Source organism: Oncorhynchus clarkii, chromosome 7, assembly GCF_045791955.1.
Source record: "Oncorhynchus clarkii lewisi isolate Uvic-CL-2024 chromosome 7, UVic_Ocla_1.0, whole genome shotgun sequence".
In the NCBI taxonomy this organism is placed as follows: Eukaryota; Metazoa; Chordata; class Actinopteri; order Salmoniformes; family Salmonidae; genus Oncorhynchus; species Oncorhynchus clarkii.
This window is the reverse complement of record NC_092153.1, coordinates 71,368,241-71,388,391: the sequence shown is the minus strand read 5'-3', so window position 1 is coordinate 71,388,391 and position 20,151 is coordinate 71,368,241. Positions and strand designations below refer to the sequence as shown.

The 20,151-nt window shown below is 41.3% G+C and overlaps 1 protein-coding gene across 1 annotated transcript; it reads left to right on the top strand.

The window, feature by feature from the left end:
- The first annotated feature begins 1,153 nt into the window (after positions 1-1,153).
- Positions 1,154-2,682, top strand: LOC139414438 (cytokine-like protein 1). The gene is made up of 4 exons (XM_071162354.1): positions 1,154-1,393; positions 1,483-1,527; positions 1,894-2,040; positions 2,354-2,682. The coding sequence occupies exons 1-4, from the start codon at positions 1,253-1,255 to the stop codon at positions 2,456-2,458; spliced, it is 438 nt and encodes a 145-aa protein (XP_071018455.1). The 5' UTR covers positions 1,154-1,252; the 3' UTR covers positions 2,459-2,682.
- Positions 2,683-20,151: the final 17,469 nt, after the last annotated feature.

Sequence of the window (20,151 nt, the reverse complement as noted above, 5' to 3'; positions counted from 1 at the left end):
AACACGCCCAAACGAGGTTGCCACACACACAGGGAATAAAGTGCTACACACAGAGGAGAAACCTCTACTCCTAAACTCAATACCAAACGGCACAACTACCGTGAGAAAAGAAACCCCTTGGTGCAGACGCACCCCACAGGAAACAATCCCGCACAAAGACTAGCGGAGGTAAATATACCCACCGAAATCAACTAATAAGACACAGGTGTAAACAATACAAACAGACACAAACGAAAAATGGATCGGTGGCAGCAGGTAGGCGACGACGATCGCCGAGCACCGCCCGAACAAGTAGAGGAGCCATCTTCGGTGGAAGTCTTGACAGTCCCCAAATTAATATAATTGGTTCAGAGTTTGTTTTGATATTTTAACCTGCGTGTCGGGATCGCGTTTGGTGTGGGATGCCAAAATAAATGTATGCACGATGGTGCCGGTATTGGTTCCGTGTTACACGGAAAACTACAGTCGAATATCCGTAGAATAACCAACTTGAAACTGTCTTTACCTCGGTTTGATATTTCAACTTGCATGTCGTGATCGAGTTTGTTGGGGGACAAAATACATTTTCGCGAATCCGGTATGGTGTTAGGTAGGTTTTAGTAATGCTATAAAGTTGGTTGCCAACAGCTATATTAAATCCAAAATAAGATGAAACCAGAGGAAGGAGAGAGATCAATAAAACGGTAAACCGAATTCCTTTCTCATCTGTGGATGAATTGTCGGAGTAGAGGACCTTGTACATTTCATGTGAAATAACAACCCAATGGTTATATCACACGAGAAATTAGCTGGCAACAGCAAGCTAGCTAGCTAAATTGCCATAATTGTTTAATTATTTTTCACCTGTCCCCAAATTAATATAATTGGTTCAGTTTGTTTTGATATTTCAACCTGCATATCCTAATCGCTTCTGGTGTGGGTGAACAAAATCAATTAGCATTTTTGGTTAACAATATATGCATTAATACATTTTGATTGTTACAAAATGGGATGATGCACTTTGTTGCGCATCAAATAGTGTTATTTGACGTGTATCTTTTTTGACACGCAAAGACCCAAACGGCGTATCGTATTCCATACACTTGTTTCCAAAATGCATTGAAGAGTGAAATATTTTTCTTCGACGTCATCATCACTTTTTTTTTCGGTCCAACTATAATCTGCAAAGGTGCTGGGCGAAGCACACTCGTGTTGTAAAGCTCTTGCCTAAACACAATAAGCCTGTTTTGACCGACGCAACAACGGTTGAAAGATGAGACTCGCACTTTTGTTGTGTTTCTTCAGTTTTATTTGGTTGGCTGACTGTGCACCACCGACATGCTATTCCCGAGTGCTCGGCTTGAGCAAGGAAATAATAGGCCTTTTGGGAAAACTACACAATTATCATCGCACGGTGAGCTATTCCAAATTACATTATTGATTTGATAAAACCGTTTCCTAATGTATCCAAATGTTTTCTAATTGTAACTTTTTATGTTGCAGAAAACATGCGTTGAGATTCTTCCCAAGATGTTTCTGGATGTGCAAGTGAGTTGTTATAGTTCAACATCATCCTGTTGTGAACAAAAGGTTGATTCTCAAACGTCAGTATTTAACAAATGTTTGACAGTGAACCTGCATCATATTTGATGTCTCATTGGGTTATGTTGCAGCAACTGTAATGAGTTGGTGATGCAATACCTACGTTTGCAGTAGACTAGAAGATGCATACATTCCATAATGTTGTTGGATGCCAGCAAAAGCTTAAAAACATATCTTGCCAATTGATTTAAATTCATATAAAAACATTGTTGTACCTCAGTAACTGAACCTGTTTGTGAAACTTTTTCATTCAAAATCGTAGAATATCCATTAAGCTATAGGATTTACAATGCCATTATTATTTCCCTATAGAATTCGTGCATCAATACCAAGCTCCGTGACTTCCTCTATGTCATGGAGAACCTTCCTACGCAGTACTGCAGAGAGCGACCCGGGATTGTGTTGTTGAAGCAGAAAGTTACCAACCTGTACAGAATCATCAACAGAATCTGTTATCGGGTATGTCTGCTCAGCTCTGCAGGGGAATGAACCATGCTGTCTCTCATAGCCAGAATAATTTATTTTTTAAGAAAAAAAAAGGTCTTTCATAGCCTACTCTGGATGTGGTGCAGGGAATAACTAGCCTGGTTCCAGGTCTGTTTGTGCTGTCTTGCCAACCGTTATATAACGACAATGACCACATGAGTTGGAGCATTTCTGATAATTGCTTCTGTAGTTTATTATCTGTCGACATTTCAGTCAGCTGTGCATCTGCATTCTGCCGTTGGAGATGTCGTGTATGCCTTAGTGTGACTGTTTGACCTCCCCACAGGACCTAGTGTATTTTACAGATGACTGTGAGGCCATTGAGACTGGCCAGAGTACCCCTCACTACAGAGAGGACAGGCTCCAGATGCTGGTGGAAGAGAAGAGATGAGCCCATCCAGAGACAAACACGCATACACAGGAATATAATTGTGAGGGCATGTAAACTCTGTTTCACTCACACACACACATAGATAGCATCACACACAACTGTAGCTAAAAAACATGCCAACATAGTTTAATTTCTAACCTTTAAGCCTAAAGATTTGAGGTTTTTGTCCAAGTGAGGTCTCATGTTAGATGGCATGTGACTGGTTACATTTCAAATGGAGAACTTTCCACAGGAAATTAGCTGAATACCAGCTATTCTGATGAAAACCTTAAACCAGAATAAACCAAAATGTTTGTGTACCTCACTTACCGCTGCTTACCTACCACACTGTTCAAAAGGCATGCCTTATTTATCCAAATATCTTGTATGTTTCCATAACTCCTCATACATACTGAGGTCCCAGCTCCTACATCCCTGAGAAAAGATTGATTACCTCATGCTGATTGTATGACTAGGCCTATTCTTTAACCTAAACTCTAGTAATGTATCTTGTTCAGATATAGGCTATACTTAATCATGATTGCATTTTCTTGTAATTGGTGCAGTAGGCTATTCATATGTGTAATAGTTATATGTGTGTAATAAAACAACTTTTTTAATGCTCGTGAGCTTTCAAATATGTTGTGTGAGTAGCAAGCACAATTGCAATTGATTGCAACCATTCGCTACCATGTCTCAACTTTACCTGTTGTGCTTGCCTGTAAATATTGGTTGTTTTGCCAATCGGACAATGTTTCTCAGACTGTTAGGATTCAAACAAACATAATGTTTCTTGCAGAGATGAAGTCAAGACTCTAGAGAGGGGGGGGGAACACACCCTCTGGCTTCCATATGGAAAAATGTAGTTTCCTTCACTTCTGAGTTGTCACTCCTAGTTAAAATACTCTGATAAGAGCTGGTACCTGGTGGTGTATCTTGACCACATGGGTTGAGAGACTACAAAAACCATCCTCTTGTCCCAGACCGAGACATTGTTTTCCAAGACCCTTACCCTGTGTATCGAAATGATGTCCCAGACTTGACATTGTGTGCCAAGACCATGAGATGAAGACTTCACCTCGGTTTCACTTGACAAAGTTTGTCAAGTGAAACCAGACTAATAAACATTGGTGTTGTGATACTATCTGCTTAAACACACAACATTTGTTGAACAGAAACCACCAAATTATGAACTCTATCTTATTAGCTATTATACTGCTTTACTGAAATATTGGTGCAGTATTTTTCCACTTTCTTTGTAACATACAAACCATATTCTCTTGCTCATCCTCTGTCTTGCTAGCCTGTTAATCTAGGTGATTGTGTTTCCACACCCCTTTGGGATCTGTTGTAGAGTACTCTTTATTATCCCCAGAGGGCTATTCATTTAGCACAGAGTACATGGCAATAAATATACATCAAAACAACACATGCAGCGATATGTACACAGCTAACCGTATTAATATAGTTTATTGAGAAAGCTGATAGCAGCTGGCATGAAGGAGAGTTTTGACCTGTTTGTTTTGAACTTGGGGAGCCTGTATCTGCGCTCTGAGGGAAGCAATATACTGTATATTCATCAAACAAGGGATGCTGGGAGTCCCTCAGAATGGATTGTGCCACTATGACTTTCAGGTGGTTTGGAGAGGCTTTGGCCGTCCAAGGTGACCATCACATAATTCACTGTTTATGTTTAAATGCAGTGACTCCGTTCCAGTCTGCTTTAAAGGAGCACTCTGCTATTGCTACATCCATTTTTATTGTACTTTTAAATTCATGTTTTATATTCTTGAAGAATATATCTTATAAATGACTAATGAGCTTAGTTCAATTGTCTTACCCCATGAGAACCCAAAATATGTTTTTTTACTCTTTTGTTTGTAAACAAAGTAATTGTAAACCAACACTGTATAGCCTCAAAACATGGTTAAAACTACAATGTTGATCTCATTGATGCTTAGACCTTGCAACATAGCCCTTTCTATGAATTTGAGAGTGGTATAACATTTATTCAGTCCCATCCCTTAGCTTTTTAACAAATCAGGGGTGGGGTTTACCGCTTTGTTATTGTTTGAACTTCTGATTGCCCCTTTAAAGGAAGAACCCTTAAACCAGAGACAATGCAGTTGAAGTAGTGTGTTACAGTAATGTAACAACAAACAAAAAACAGGCTGAAAATGTTAGGTTTGTAATACTCATTGTAATAGAATGAAATTAAGTTTATTTAGGGAAACATGCAACCTTGTTAAAAAAATAATTCCTCTTTAACCATCAGCATGTGGCATGTTTGGAGGTCCAATCCCCTCCTATTAATATAGCATAATTGCAATGCTGATTGATAATCATTACAGGGTAACATATTTGCCTTATCCAACTTTTATTGTGTGTCATTATGCCAAAAAGCAAACAAACACTCACGCACGGGGGTCCGGGGGTCAGATTATGTTCTGTGACATTGCACTAAAACAATGCATGTGCCACGTTGTAAAGCTCAGTAATTTTGCCAAAGGGTGGCAGAAACCATTCTCTGGTTTGCTGAATTAAATTGGCCTGTAAAAGAAAGATCAGACACTTGTTGTTTATATTAAGGGCTTGCTGAAGCAGTATTTATGTGCGTTTTAATGCTTTTATTTATGAGGGTTTCAGGCAATTTTCCATCACATTTACAACGTTAGTGTCTTAAAACAAATACTGCCTCATTAGTTCACATAAGAAAATATTTCCCTTTAAATTTTCTAACTGAATGGCAAGCAATCGTAATTATACCTAAACAAACAAATTTGGCCACAAATAGATTTGTGTTTCATTGTATTCCACCCTCTTCGAGTTGAGCAGGACTCCTAATTACATTCAATGTCTGATAAAGGCTTTGCCCCTCTTGTCATTGGCATTACGTAGTTTGTGCACGTTGCAACCTTTTTATGCAGCTTTTAACACAAGTTAAAACAATTATTTAACAAAATGACATTAGAGGAGGTGTGGTTGCCATTCTTTTCAGTATTCCAAATGGGGGATGGAACATCTATGATGTGGAATTGGTCAGAACTACTCTGTTCTAACCACTAAACTGTTCTTCTTCTTCGGGATTGGTTTGGTGGATTGCATCCAACTTAAAGGCGCATACACAACCTATTGTAATAAAGTGTGAAGCCAGGCACGGCCTACCTACAGTAAATTCTCTTCAATATTCCTGTTTCTAAAAGAAACAGTTGCACCATCAACTAGCCCTTCTCCTATATTCCACTATTTCATACAAAAATATAAATCACTACCCAATTAACTCTTCTGCAGTAAAATCTCATACATCCAGGTATTTCTGGCGTTGCCACCTACACTCATTAAAAACCCACTACCCCATTCCACTACTTTGACCTTATCTGCTCCTGCACCATGCCAACGGCCTGGGAGGATGGGACACCACCCCTCAACACACCCTGGAACTCTTCTGAAGTCAAATCTCATACACCCAAATACTTCTCTGCAGCTGCCACCACAACATCTATTTACTATCCATTTCTGTGGTACAATTGATAACCATGGCTATGAACGCTAACGCGAAGCCAGCCTTACTGAAGCATAACTCACTCGTTACCCTATCCCTCTGTATTGGCACAAATCTACTACTCACTGGGTTCCTCACAGGTTCCCTCACTCTTGACCCCTCCTCCGCCACTTTCTTCACTGCCTCAGCATACAACACCCTCTAAACTACTCTGACTCTGGCCACTTCAATCTGCCTCTCTCGGACCGGACACTTCAGATCCCCAGCAGCATGTGCACCCTTACAATTGACACACAACTTTATCCACTGAAACTACACAATTCTCTGTCCCATGCCGGCCTGCACACTTCCCACATCTTAGAATCTCTCTCCTACACATTGCCGTAACATGACCATAAATGTTGCACCTGAAATAGCGTAGTGGATTCTGCACAAAACCCCTAACAGGATAACTGATATATCCTAACATGACTCTGTCTGGTGGAGAGTGACTCAAAACTCAAAAGGACTGACAATGACTCCTCTGTTTCACCCCGCTCCCCACTGGGTTTCCGTCACACTAAACGGCGGGCATCACAAACACCAGGAATGTTCTACTTCAATTGCTCCACCTCCACACCTAACGCTACTCCAGAAATGACTCCTTTCAATGGTGCCCTGTTCCTAAGAGCAAAGAAAGAAACAGCAGGGTAGCATAGTGGTTAGAGTGTTGGACTAGTTACCGGGAAGTTGCAAGTTCAAACCCCCGAGCTGACAAGGTACAAATCTGTTGTTCTACCCCTGAACAGGCAGTTAACCCACTGTTCCTAGGCCGTCATTGAAAATAATAATTTGTTATTAACTGACTTGCCTCGTTAAAAAAAAACAGATCTTGACCCAAGTTGCGTGACACACCTTCTCCCTCTGGTCAGAAGTAACACAAACAAATATCACAAGTCCTCTACAGGTTACCTTCACAGATTCAACTACACACAACTCCTTTCTCACCCACCCTGAAACCACAAATGGATCTGCCAAAAGGCAAGGGGTTCTAACCACTTCTCCTTTGAGGTTTATTGACAGACTACACTAATAAAGTGTATTGCCGCCACCTACTGTGTGGGGCAGTAAAATAACCCCAAAAACAAAATATGTTTTGTATGAACAAATTCATACTAACTACCAAAAACAAAACACACTAACCAAAAGTCCAATGTGCTCCCTACACAGGCTCATAAATCTGGCACCCCTTGCAGGTCTCCCGCTGTGAATTCTTTCAGGCCCAAAAACTTTACTGCCGCAGCCACAATGATTTCCAATTTTTGGGATTTCTTTGACACTTGAGCAGTATAATTAATAACCATTGCAATACAATCCACAAAATCCACTTTTTAACATATCCACCTTTTTCACACCTTTTACAATTATTTAGCTTGTCTCCACGTGGGAGATCCTATAACCCACCCTTACTTTTGCAACACAGTAAAAATAGCGCCGGAAGAAATGGCAGCAGTTTTACGGGCGCCCAACCAATTGTGCTATTATGTGTTTTTTTGCATTATTTATAACTTATTTTATACATAATGTTTCTGCAACCGTATCTCACGGAAAAAAAGAGCTTCTGGATATCAGGACAGCGATCACTCACCTCGGATTAGACAAATATTTTTTTCTACAACAAGGAGGACGCACAGGACATTCTCCAAACACCCAACAGGGCCGACATCCCCGTTATTTGCAAGAGGAAGCGACGCAGGTACAGAGGACAAAGAGCCCGATGCCTCGTCAGGACCCGGAGAAGTTGAGTGGGAAAGCTGCCGTTACCGTCAATACTACTCGCCAATGTGCAATCATTGGACAATAAATTAGACAAGGTACGATCACGAATATCCTACCAGCGGGACATCAAAAACTGTAATATCCTATGTTTCACGGAATCGTGGCTGATTGACGACATGGATATTTAGCTAGCGGGATATACGCTGCACCGACAAGTTAGAACGGTAAGACGGGGCTGGTGCACAAAATCTAAGGAAGTCTCTAGATTATGCTCGCCTGAAGTAGAGTATATTGTGATAAATTGCAGGCCACACTACTTGCCTAGAGAGTTTTCAGCTATACTTTTGGTGGCTGTTTATTTACCACCACAGACAGATGCTGGCACTAAGACCGCACTCAGTCAGCTGTATAAGGAAATAAGCAAACAGGAAACCACTCACCAAGAGGCGGCGCCCCTAGTGACCGGAGACTTTAATGCGGGGAAACTTATATCAGTTCTACCAAATTTCTATCAACATGTTAAATGTGCAACCAGAGGGAAAAAAATTCTAAATCACCTGTACTCCACACACAGAGACGCGTACAAAGCTCTCCCTCGCCCTCCATTTGGTAAATCCAACCACAACTCTATCCTCCTGATTCCTGCTTACAAGCAACAATTAAAGCAGGAAGCACCAGTGACTCGGTCTATAAAAAAGTGGTCAGATGAAACAGATGCTAAACTACAGGACTGTTTTGCTATCACAGACTGGAACATGTTCCGGGATTCTTCAGATGGCTTTGAGGAGTACACCACATCAGTCACTGGCTTTATCAATAAGTGCATCGAGGACGTCGTCCCCACAGTGACTGTACATACATACCACAACCAGAAGCCATGGATTACAGGCAACATTCGCTCTGAGCTAAAGGGTAGAGCTGCCGCTTTCATGGTGCGGGACTCTAACCCGGAAGCTTATAAGAAATCCTGCTATGCCCTGTGATGAACCATCAAACAGGCAAAGCGTCGATACAGGGCTAAGATTGAATCGTACTACACTGGCTCCGACACTCGTCGGATGTGGCAGGGCTTGCAAATTACTACAGACTACAAAGGGAAGCACAGCTGCGAGCTGCCCAGTGACATGAGCCTACCAGACGAGCTAAATCACTTCTATGCTCACTTCGAGGCAAGCAACACTGATGCATGCATGCATGAGAGCATGAGAGCATCAGCTGTTCTGGACGACTGTGTGATCACGTAGCCGAGGTGAGTAAGACCTTTAAACAGGTCAACATACACAAGGCTGTGGGGCCAGACAGATTATCAGGACGTCTGTTCCGGGCATGTGCTGACCAACTGGCAGGTGTCTTCACTGACATTTTCAACTTGTCCCTGATTGAGTCTGTAATACCAACATGTTTCAAGCAGACCACCATAGTCCCTATGCCCAAGAACACAAATGCAATCTGCCTAAATGACTACAGACCCGTAGCTCTCACGTTGTAGCAATGAAGTGCTTTGAAAGGTTGGTAATGGCTCACATCAACAACATTATTCCAGAAATCCTAGACCCACTCCAATTTGCAGATCCACAGATTATGCAATCTCTATTGCACTCCACACGGCCCTTTCCCACCTGGACAAACAACACTTAAGTGAGAATGCTATCAAGGCAAGGGCTGATTTCAAGGTTTTACTGCTAACCTACAATGCATTACATGGGCTTGCTACTACCTATCTCTCTGATTTGGTCCTGCCGTACATACCTACACGTACGCTACGGTCACAAGACGCAGGCCTCCTAATTGTCCCTAGAATGTCTAAGCAAACAGCTGGAGGCAGGGCTTTCTCCTATAGAGCTCCATTTTTACGGAATGGTCTGCCTACCCATGTGAGAGACGTAAACCCGGTCTCAACCTTTAAGTCTTTACTGAAGACTCATCTCTTCAGTGGGTCATATGATTGAGTGTAGTCTGGCCCAGGAGTGTGAAGGTGAACGGGAAAGCTCTGGAGCAACGAACCGCCCTTGCTGTCTCTGCCTGGCCGGTTCCCCTCTTTCCACTGCGATTCTCTGCCTCTAACCCTATTACAGGGGCTGAGTCACTGGCTTACTGGTGCTCTTCGATGCTGTCCCTAGGAGGGGTGCATCACTTGAGTGGGTTGAGTCACTGATGTGATCTTCCTGTCTGGGTTGGCGCCCCCCCTTGGGTTGTGCCGTGGCGGAGATCTTTGTGGGCTATACTCGGCCTTGTCTCAGGATGGTAAGTTGGTGGTTGAAGATATCCCTCTAGTGGTGTGGGGGCTGTGCTTTGGCAAAGTGGGTGGGGTTATATCCTTCCTGTTTGGCCCTGTCCGGGGGTATCATCGGATGGGGCCACAGTGTCTCCTGACCCCTCCTGTCTCACCCTCCAGTATTTATGCTGCAGTAGTTTGTGTCGGGGGGCTAGGGTCAGTTTGTTATATCTGGAGTACTTCTCCTGTCCTATCCGGTGTCCTGTGTGAATTTAAGTATGCTCTCTCTAATTCTCTCTTTCTCTCTTTCTTTCTCTCTCTCGGACCTGAGCCCTAGAACCATGTCTCAGGACTACCTCACATGATGACTCCTTGCTGTCCCCAGTCCACCTGGCCGTGCTGCTGTTCCAATTTCAACTGTTCTGCCTGTGATTATTATTATTTGACCATGCTGGTCATTTATGAACATTTGAACATCTTGGCCATGTTCTGTTATAATCTCCACCCGGCACAGCCAGAAGTGGACTGGCCACCCCATATAGCCTGGTTCCTTTCTAGGTTTCTTCCTAGGTTTTGGCCTTTCTAGTGAGTTTTTCCTAGCCACCGAGCTTCTACAACTGCATTGTTGCTGTTTCGGGTTTTAGGCTGGGTTTCTGTACAGCACTTTGAGATATCAGCTGATGTATGAAGGGCTATATAAATACATTTGATTTGATTTGATATTCATTGACTACAGCTCAGCGTTCAACACCATAGTACCCTCAAAGCTCATCACTAAGCTAAGGATCCTGGGACTAAACACCTCCCTCTGCAACTGGATCCTGGACTTCCTGACGGGCCGACTAAAGGTGGTGAGGGTAGGTAGCAACACATCTGCCACGCTGATCCTCAACACCTCTAGCTCCCCAGGGGTGCGTGCTCAGTCCCCTCCTGTACTGCATGTTCACCCCCGACTGCATGGCCAGGCACGACTCCAACACCATCATTAAGGTTGCAGACGACACAACAGTGATCAACGACGAGACAGCCCATAGGGAGGAGGTCAGAGACCTGGCATGGTGGTGCCAGAACAACAACCCATCCCTCAACGTAACCAAGACTAAGGAGATGATTTGAAATACACAAGTATTACAGGAAAAGGAGGACCGAGCACGCCCCCATTCTCATCGACGGGACTGTAGTGGAACAGGTTGAGAGCTTCAAGTTTCTTGGTATCCACATCATCAACAAACTAGAATGGTCCAATCACACCAAGACAGTCGTGAAGAGGGCACAACAAAGCCTATTCCCCCTCAGGAAATTAAAAAGATTTGGCAAGGGTCCTGAGATCCTCAAAAGGTCCTACAGCTGCAACATCGAGAGCATGGGGGTAAAAACTGTTGAGAAGCCTTTTTGTCCTAGAGTTGGCACTCTGGTACCGCATGCCATGCGGTAGTAGAGAGAACAGTTTATGACTGGGGTGGCTGGGGACTTTGACAATTTTTAGGGCCTTCCTCTGACACCGCCTGGTGTAGAGGTCCTGCATGGCAGTCAACTTAGCCCCAGTGATCTACTGGGCCGTATGAGCAATTGCCGTGGTACGGCAATTGCTCATACGGCCCAGTAGATGCAGGACCAGGCGGTGTCAGAGGAAGGCCCTAAAAATTGTCAAAGTCCCCAGCCACCCCAGTCATAAACTGTTCTCTCTACTACCGCATGGCATGCGGTACCAGAGTGCCAAGTCTAGGACAAAAAGGCTTCTCAACAGTTTTTACCCCCAAGCCATAAGACTCCTGAACAGGTAATCAAAGCCTCGCTACTATATATAGCCTATCTGTCACGACTCCTGCCGAAGTTGGCTCCCCTGCCTGTTCGGACGGTGCTCGCGGTCGTCGTCACCGGCCTACTAGCCGCCACCGATCCCTTTTCCCTTTTCTGTTAGTTTAGTCTTATGAGTTGCACCTGTTCCTATTTGTGTTTTCTTGATTTGCTTACCTATTTAAGCTTGTGAAGCCCGCCCTTGTTTGTGCGGGATTATTTTGTGTTCACGTTTTGAATCATAGGTGTTATTGTGCTCCGGACCGTGTTACCCTGTGTTTTGGGTTGGTCAGTGTTTTCAGCCCTGTGTTTTGGGCATGACCATTTTGTGCCGGAATAAATTTTATTTTTCCGTGAACCCTCTGCTCTCTGCACCTGATTCCTACCTTTCACACCTAGTCATCTGTGACACTATCTTTTACTGTTGTTTTATTTCTTTACTTACCTATTGTTCACCTAACACCTTTTTTGCACTATTGTTTTGAGCCTGTAAGTAATTATTTCACTGTAACCGGGCTTGGCACACCTGTTGTATTCGGCACACTACAGACCCTGGTTCGATCCCGGGCTGTATCACAACCGGCCATGATCACGAGTCCCATAGGGATACGCACAATGGGAGCAGCGTTGTCCTGGTTCTGGGGGGGTTTGGCAGGGGTAGGCCATCATTGTAAAATAAGAATTTGTTCATAACTGACTTGTCTAGTTCAATAAAAAATAAAATAACTCTGGATCCTATTCCCCACCACAGTTGCAACACTGACGTTCTTCACTTCAATTTTCAATACACTCGTTCCATCTGCAAACATTTGCAACATGGCCAAATCCTTTTCAGTTATTGCATTGTATTGGCTTGTGGACAAATGCTCTAACTGCATACTTTACATAACCAAACTTTACATGGGCAAGGTTGTGCTCTTTATCAAAAAACTAAAGAACTGACAGTTCTAACCACTTGGTAACAACTGAAGCATGTATACTATCTGACCTTGCAGCCTAGTTTCACACTTTATTCAGTGTGATTATAATGATTTAACCTTATTGTTACAGGCCTTGTTTTTCCATGTGTATATCAGGATGAATGTTAGAACGTTGGGCGCACCGATTGGTGGCCTGGTCCCATATCCACAAGGCACCTCAGAAAAAGGTGTTAGGAATCCTGTTTTAAGACAACAAAAACCTCTCAGCTCAGAGTAGGTTTTAGGGTGACAAGACACTGCCCAGACAAACTAAAAGTTTATCTCAGCTGGTAATCATGACAGTTTGAGGTAATGCAACGGAAAGATAGCGATGAAGCTCATCGGTTATTCCCCAATTTGCAACAATGGCAATCGCAATGAGGTGAGGCATCGCCATCTGTGAACTCTATAGCATAGACTAGTGGTTCTCAACTAGTTTTACCTGGGGACCCAAATTTGACAATGACAATTAAGTCACAACCCAATATTATGGACTGTTGATGATTACATTTTGTCTAAAGTTTAGACAACCACAGTAAATGTGACTGCACAAAAATATTATTGATATACTGACAAGATACATGTCCCTCCGCCCTAATGCCATGTTCAAAACCACTGGGAACTTGGAAAAAAAATTGCTTTGACTGGGAAAACATTTTTGGAACGGTCATCCAACTCGGAAATACAACTCGGGAACTCAGACTCTTTCTAGAGCTCCGACTTCCCGACTTGAAGATCACTGACATGAATATTTTACTTTGTATTCTTTAGAGTTCCCAGTTGTCATGAATGCACCATATCAATGGGAGTCTTTGTCTGCAAAGCGGCATGGTGGGCTGTCTAGCTCCAACCTATCCTTTCGTTGGATTGCTGGATACATTTAATTATTGTAATCCTTTTTAATATTCGATGAAGGTTGTTGACGCCAACCGCCTGTATTCAATCGAAACAACTCCGATATAAAGTGTTTTTTCTCAAAGTTGCCGGGATGTTGCGTTTCCTACTTTTATCAGTACACTTACAATTTAGGCATTACGAAACTTAAAATCAGTCAAATACATGTCACGTAGCAAATAAGCCATTAATTTCTTGGTTGACCAAATTCAACACTAATTGGGATCCATACAAAAACTAACATACACAGGTAGCTTTCTTTTTGAAGTGATTTGTTTGTCAATAAGATGAAAATATCTTGACTGGTTGAGTTCATGCCACATTTAAAGGTAATTCATTTTTACCGTTTAAATTACGTCTTTATTATTAGGCCCATAAAAAAAACAATAGAGTCCCACAAATGTCATGGTGTAATTCGCACTCTGGCAAGAACCCCTGACTCGCTGCATGTTTCTATTATCAAGACACCTGCTGGTAACTCTTAACTGGTTAGGACAGCTCATGAGGTGTTTATTTATTTTTTTATCTTAGGACCAATTTTCTTCTCTGAGAAGCTTTGTGTATATGGGCCCAGAATTCCATCAGTCCTGCAATAGTGGATTTCCTGTCAGCACTTTTAGAAGTACATTTGATCTGCACAGAAGAATGTCCAGGATGGTGAGAGTTGACACTTGATTAAGAAATAGTCTATTGGGTTATGTGTACGGGATCAGAGTTGATCAGAGTAGGTCAGTGTTGATCAGAGTAATTCAAAGTAGGTCAGAGTTTATCAGATTTGGTCAGAGTTAATCAGAGTTGGTCAGAGTTGGTCAGAGTAACTCAGAGTATGTCAGAGTGGATCCGATTTGGTCAGAGTTAATCAGCGTTGGTCAGAGTTGATCAGAGTTGGTCAGATTTGGTCAGAGTTAATCAGAGTTGGTCAGAGTAATTCAGAGTGATTCAGAGTTGGTCAGAGTAATTCAGAGTTGGTCAGAGTAATTCAGAGTTGGTCAGAGTAATTCAGATTTGGTCAGTTAATCAGAGTAGGTGAAAGTTGGTCAGGGTTGAACAGTAGAACAGTGAACAGTTCACTGGGTGAGATCAATTAAAACCAGCAGGACGCAGGGCCTGAGTTGTGCACCTATGCACGAAAATATATTAGTCAACATTTTCAGAGAATTTAGAGAACGTTAGGGTCACTGTTTCTATGAGACATGTTGTCATCTTATGCATTATTACCTATAATACATTTCTATAGTTTCATAAGGAGCCATGAGCTATTATAAATACTTCGGGCATGTTTTACAATGCATATTATCACCAGTGTGCTTATTGAATACTATGGCATTCAGGCAACATTCTGTTAGTATTTCTTATAGAGACTGCTTTAGAATTACTTGAAGGACATTTCCGTGTTTTAGAGAGCATCATCATTTGGTTTATTTGAGTTTCATAATTTGGTTTAGTAGATTATGCAACATCTGTCCTCATTTATTCTCCTTCCATTCATCCCAGTCATAACACAGAGGACACTCCTGACCCCTAGTGGATACCAGAAGTCATGACACAGAGGACACTCCTGACACCTAGTGGATACCACAAGTCATATACCAAGAAAACAGAATGTAATATATGCGCTACTCTAGTCTAGAAATCTAGTAACGCTAATGCTGCCTCAGAAAACACCATCAATCTGAACTTCTTCTCACCCGAGTGTTATTGTTTTCTCTTTCATCTGAAGATACTTTAGTCTGATGCTTAGCTTAATGTCTGATAGTGCATATCTAGGCGTGATCTTGACTGAAGGTCCATTACAAGACACGGGCAAACTTCGCTATCTAAGGTTACAGTCTGGTTACAAGTCTAATAACTGTAACCTATAACACAGTTTTAAAATAATGCCCATTCTTTTTAAGATGTGTTTTATATATAAATGGAGGGAATTTAATTTTCAAATTCCCTGACTTTATGGCTAAAGTATTTTGACTGCACATCGGGAGGTGTCTTGAAGGTGTATTCAGTGAGTTCTGCGCAACAGACATAATGCATGTGGCCTTTCTTTATTACTATTCAATTCAAATCAAATTGTATTTGTCAAATGCGCCGAATTCAACAGGTGTAGACTTTACGAGCCTTTCCCAACGATGCAGAGTTACAAATAAGAAATATAAATAAGAAGAAAATAGTAATAAAATACACAAGAAGATACTGCTGCAAATGTTTACTTCTCCCTGCTTTCCGAGGAAGGCGTTCTGGACACCCGTTCGTTCAAACGTCCGAAGTCGTCATCTATTTCTAAGGATCAGTCTTAATTTGCTACCAGTTGATTCATGTTTCTCAACAATGAAAATGAAATTCAATATAATGTAGTAGTTGTAGGTATTACCTGGGTAGACTATATTTACATAGTAGGCCTAATTATGCAGGTACAGTGTACACAATCCATACATTTTACTACAAGATTAGACTCCAATAACATTGTATAGATGTTCAAATGAACTCAATTCAACGGGAGGTGTAAACACAATTGATAAAGGTTTACTTGAAAATCCTATGCCCGGAAAAAATGGCTTTGGGTTGCACAAACTTCACACAGGTAACAAGAGCATACCGTGCTTAAAAATGCGCAAAAAAATGTATGTAGGCTTATTGTCCTTATATTTAACGTATTGTTTTGTTTGATTATATTTGCGTAAAGAATAAAAATACCACGTTATGTTACTATTTAATTAAATCATGACTAAATTATATATCGAAAGAACAATATTATTTATCTTTCCCAGTGGGCATACGCACTACACATAGGGCTACGTCCGTGAACATGCACATTTCATGAATTCTGTGAAGTGGCCTGAACAGGACTATTGACGTTTACAATAACAACCGTTGTAAAATGCAAGTTGTATTCCTAAAATCATGCCATAAATGATGCATGCCGATAGGACTCTCGTGGGGGACTCATGGGCCTGCACACTTTTGTTCCACTTTTGATTCAACTAATCAAGGGCTATAGGTGATTAGGTGATTTGTTAAATAAGGAATAGCCTATAGTTCATAGTGCTGGGCTAGAACAGTGGTCCCACCCCCCAAACAGTCCTTTATCGAACAGGCAGGCGGGATGGAGGCTGCTCTCTCGCGTTTTCAACACAAGGTGGTGTTGTGGTATTTGAAACGAGATGAGGAGAAAACATTCACGCTCGCGACTGCTTGTGTCATTGCTTTGGAAAATACGAATTATTAGCAACACTTTATATAAAGTGTCCCTTTAGCCATGTATAGGTTATAGAGTTCTACAATATGTGTAATCAGAATATAATTATGCCTACGTGTGCGTCACTCCAGGTACGCGATCCTACATAAAATATTGATTTAACCAAACTGTCCAAATTTCTGTGACTGATATTGTATAGTAGGCTAGGTACAAACATGATATGAAAAGTCATGGCATTAGTGTAACTTGTAAACTATTGAGTGTAAGCCAGTTATTAACGGATTTAAACGAGCGTCAGAGTAGGCCACCTGCAATAATAATAGGATGTACAAATTGAGTCTGTTCAATTAATGGCTATAGCTTAACATATACTGGTATACATTAGAGAAACAATTATTATATAAGTTGTATATGATGTATACAATAAGGTGCATTGTAAGATAACTAAGTGTGATGGATACATCGCCCTCATAAAGCAATTCGAGCATAATTTATTTCAGCAATTCTGCTTGTGTTAGGTTTGAATTAGTTATATTGTAGTTTTGGTTGCTATTCGTGACGGTATATTGATACAATGCCGCATATCGCTATATGAATTGTCCCAATTTAAAATGTTCCATTATGATGGCCCATGCTATAGTGCATGGTCACGCAGACTGCTTTTTTAATGTGCCACTAAAAGGAATGCTCAACTTTGACCCAATAGGTAAACTGTATTAAATTGAACATCATTTTCTGTTTTTTTTCCCCCAGACATAGACACACGTTTCACATTGCCTGTAGATAATAGGCCAGACCTTGATGCGCTGACACTAGTAGTCAGTCGCTTGAATAAGGGTATAATAACCTATTGCCCATATTTTGATAAAGGATTGGAAATATTAAATTATAGTTTAAGTTTGCAGTTGTCTAAAAAACACTATTTTGCTCAAAACATGTTTGTTTCCCCTTTAGTGTGTGCAGGCCTACTTTACTGTATTTATACTTGGGATATCGCTTTTCAACAGTAAAAGTTCAAAAATCGCTGGTGGACGACTTTAATGCTTGTAATCGAATGGTTTTACGTTCTCACAAAATTAGGATGTTCATTTGCCTATAGCCTATGCATTTGCCCATGCGTTCATGGCATTACCTGGACAACAATTTCCATACCAAACAGCATACATTCTGAAACATTAGAATGCAAAAAATGTGGCATTGTGAATATTTTTTACCAATATAATATTCATATTACCCACCACGGCGTAGTGATCAGCTTAATATGTGAAGAGGAAATAAGCATACTCAACAATATACTATAGACCTAGCTATTTTTGAAAATAAGAAAATAGTCTAATTTATGATCATTATTTGAAATACATTCAGATCAGTAGAGGAAGCATCCTAAACGTGTCTGCCTCGATACCGATGAATAACTTCTTATTCATTGTACTTATCTTTTTTATTTTTATTTTACCAAAATCCCAAAAAGGCACTAAAATAATTGCCATCCTTCTCCCTTGACAATGGGATATCTAGTGTTTCTCTCCTCGCTACCCGTTGTGATCCTTTGGAAGACATAGACAAGCGAGTTTTGTTTTATTTTTGGCTCCAGGCAAGATAGAGGGGGAAACGAAAGAAAGACAGTCTTCTTGAAAGAACCGACACATCCCCTTTGGCTCTTTTGTGTCAAGTTTTTCCCTTTCAGTCGGAGCGTTCATCCGTATGATTCTCAACTTATTGTCATTACTTATTTATTAATTGATGCCTCCTGGGTGAAATAGAGCGATTGACTCGCCCCGAGGCACTTTACAAGCCTATAGCAAAAAAAATGTCAGGACAGTGTAGTCCTATAACATAGTATCTTCGAGCGAATCTCGGGCCAATTCAACTTCACAATAACATAACAGCCATAGCCTATACATCTACTGTTGTTTATCCGGTAAAATGAGCGTTTTTTCTTCGCCCACGGAAACGGGTGGCCTTGTTCTCAATAACTTCGTGTGAATGCTGAAGGGGTGAAGGAAAGGAAACACAAGCAGGGAAGAACTGTTACACGTCACCCTCATTGACATTTTAGGAATAAAAGTTCCGCCTTGCCTGCAGCCTCGCTGGAGCCGGTCTTCCTCTGCTGCAGATTGTCTTTGTTCATTATGGCAATTATTTTACTCAAATGTAAGCCCTGCCTGAATGGTACGGCCGGTCAAAGCCGCCTCTAGACCTTGGAGCGGGCTGCAATTCGCCCACATTAGTTTCCTATTTTCTAAAAGTCTTCGTGATTGCAGCAATTGACATGGGCATTTATTAGGTTTTGAAAAATATTCCCTCTCTGTGCCCAATTGAGGAATGACAAGAAGCCTGTATTTATGTGTCGAATGACACACGTCTGCCTAACACCATGGCTTATCCATAACGTAGGTGTCACCTGGCTAATTATAGTCGATAATGACATTCCACCGAATCGTTTACAGGCAATTTAGCACTAAACTCAATTTCTAATTTACCGGAGTGTTTAAATCCGCACAATTGATAGTTGTACATGTTGCACCCCCCTGAGCTTTTCTGGCGCCAACAAAATCTGAGTGAGTTATTTCAAAGCAATGGACAACAGCTGTATAAATACATTCCGCGTTTTGCTCAGCGAAATGACATTTGACAGGTCTAATTCATAGCTGTAACACTTACACTGCGATGTTCAAGAAACGGCTGCTCTTTCACAATTACAAAAATATGGGTGAAGGACATTATAAGCTGGCTACCCCACAGTGCTTACACAGAACAAGCATGCATGCCATTTGCTTATATTCGGTCTTTGCATAGTCGCCTGTGTGTGCATTTATTTTCAAAGTTCCTGCATTTTTAACTTAAAAAGGCTTCATTTTGAATTAGGCTACTTTGCCACAATGATAGTGGAAATATCAGGCATAAGTCCTACTTTCGATTGTACGTACAATAAACCATAGCATTCAGAGCACACATTTTTAATAAACCTACGTTCTGTTGATGAAGTTAATGGACAGAAAAATGTACTAACATTTAAGAGTAGATTGGTCTGAAATATAGCCCACTAGGCACAGACGTGGTCAATTCAACGTCTTCCACGTTGGTTCCACATTCATTTAAATGACGTGGAAACAATGTTGATTCAACCAGTGCGTGCCCAGTGGGAGACTACTCTTCCTCACATTTGCCTGCACGTTAGTTATTTTCCCTATATATATAAATATATATATATATATATAAGTAATTTCTCTGACTGTTAGTTATTTTCCCTGCATATAAGTAATTTCCCCTGCATGTCAGTTATTTCCATTACATAAGTTATTTTCCCTGCATGTTAGTTATTTTTCCCTACATTACATGTCATTTCCCCTGCATGTTAGTTATTTTCCCTACATATAACTAATTTCCCCTGCATTT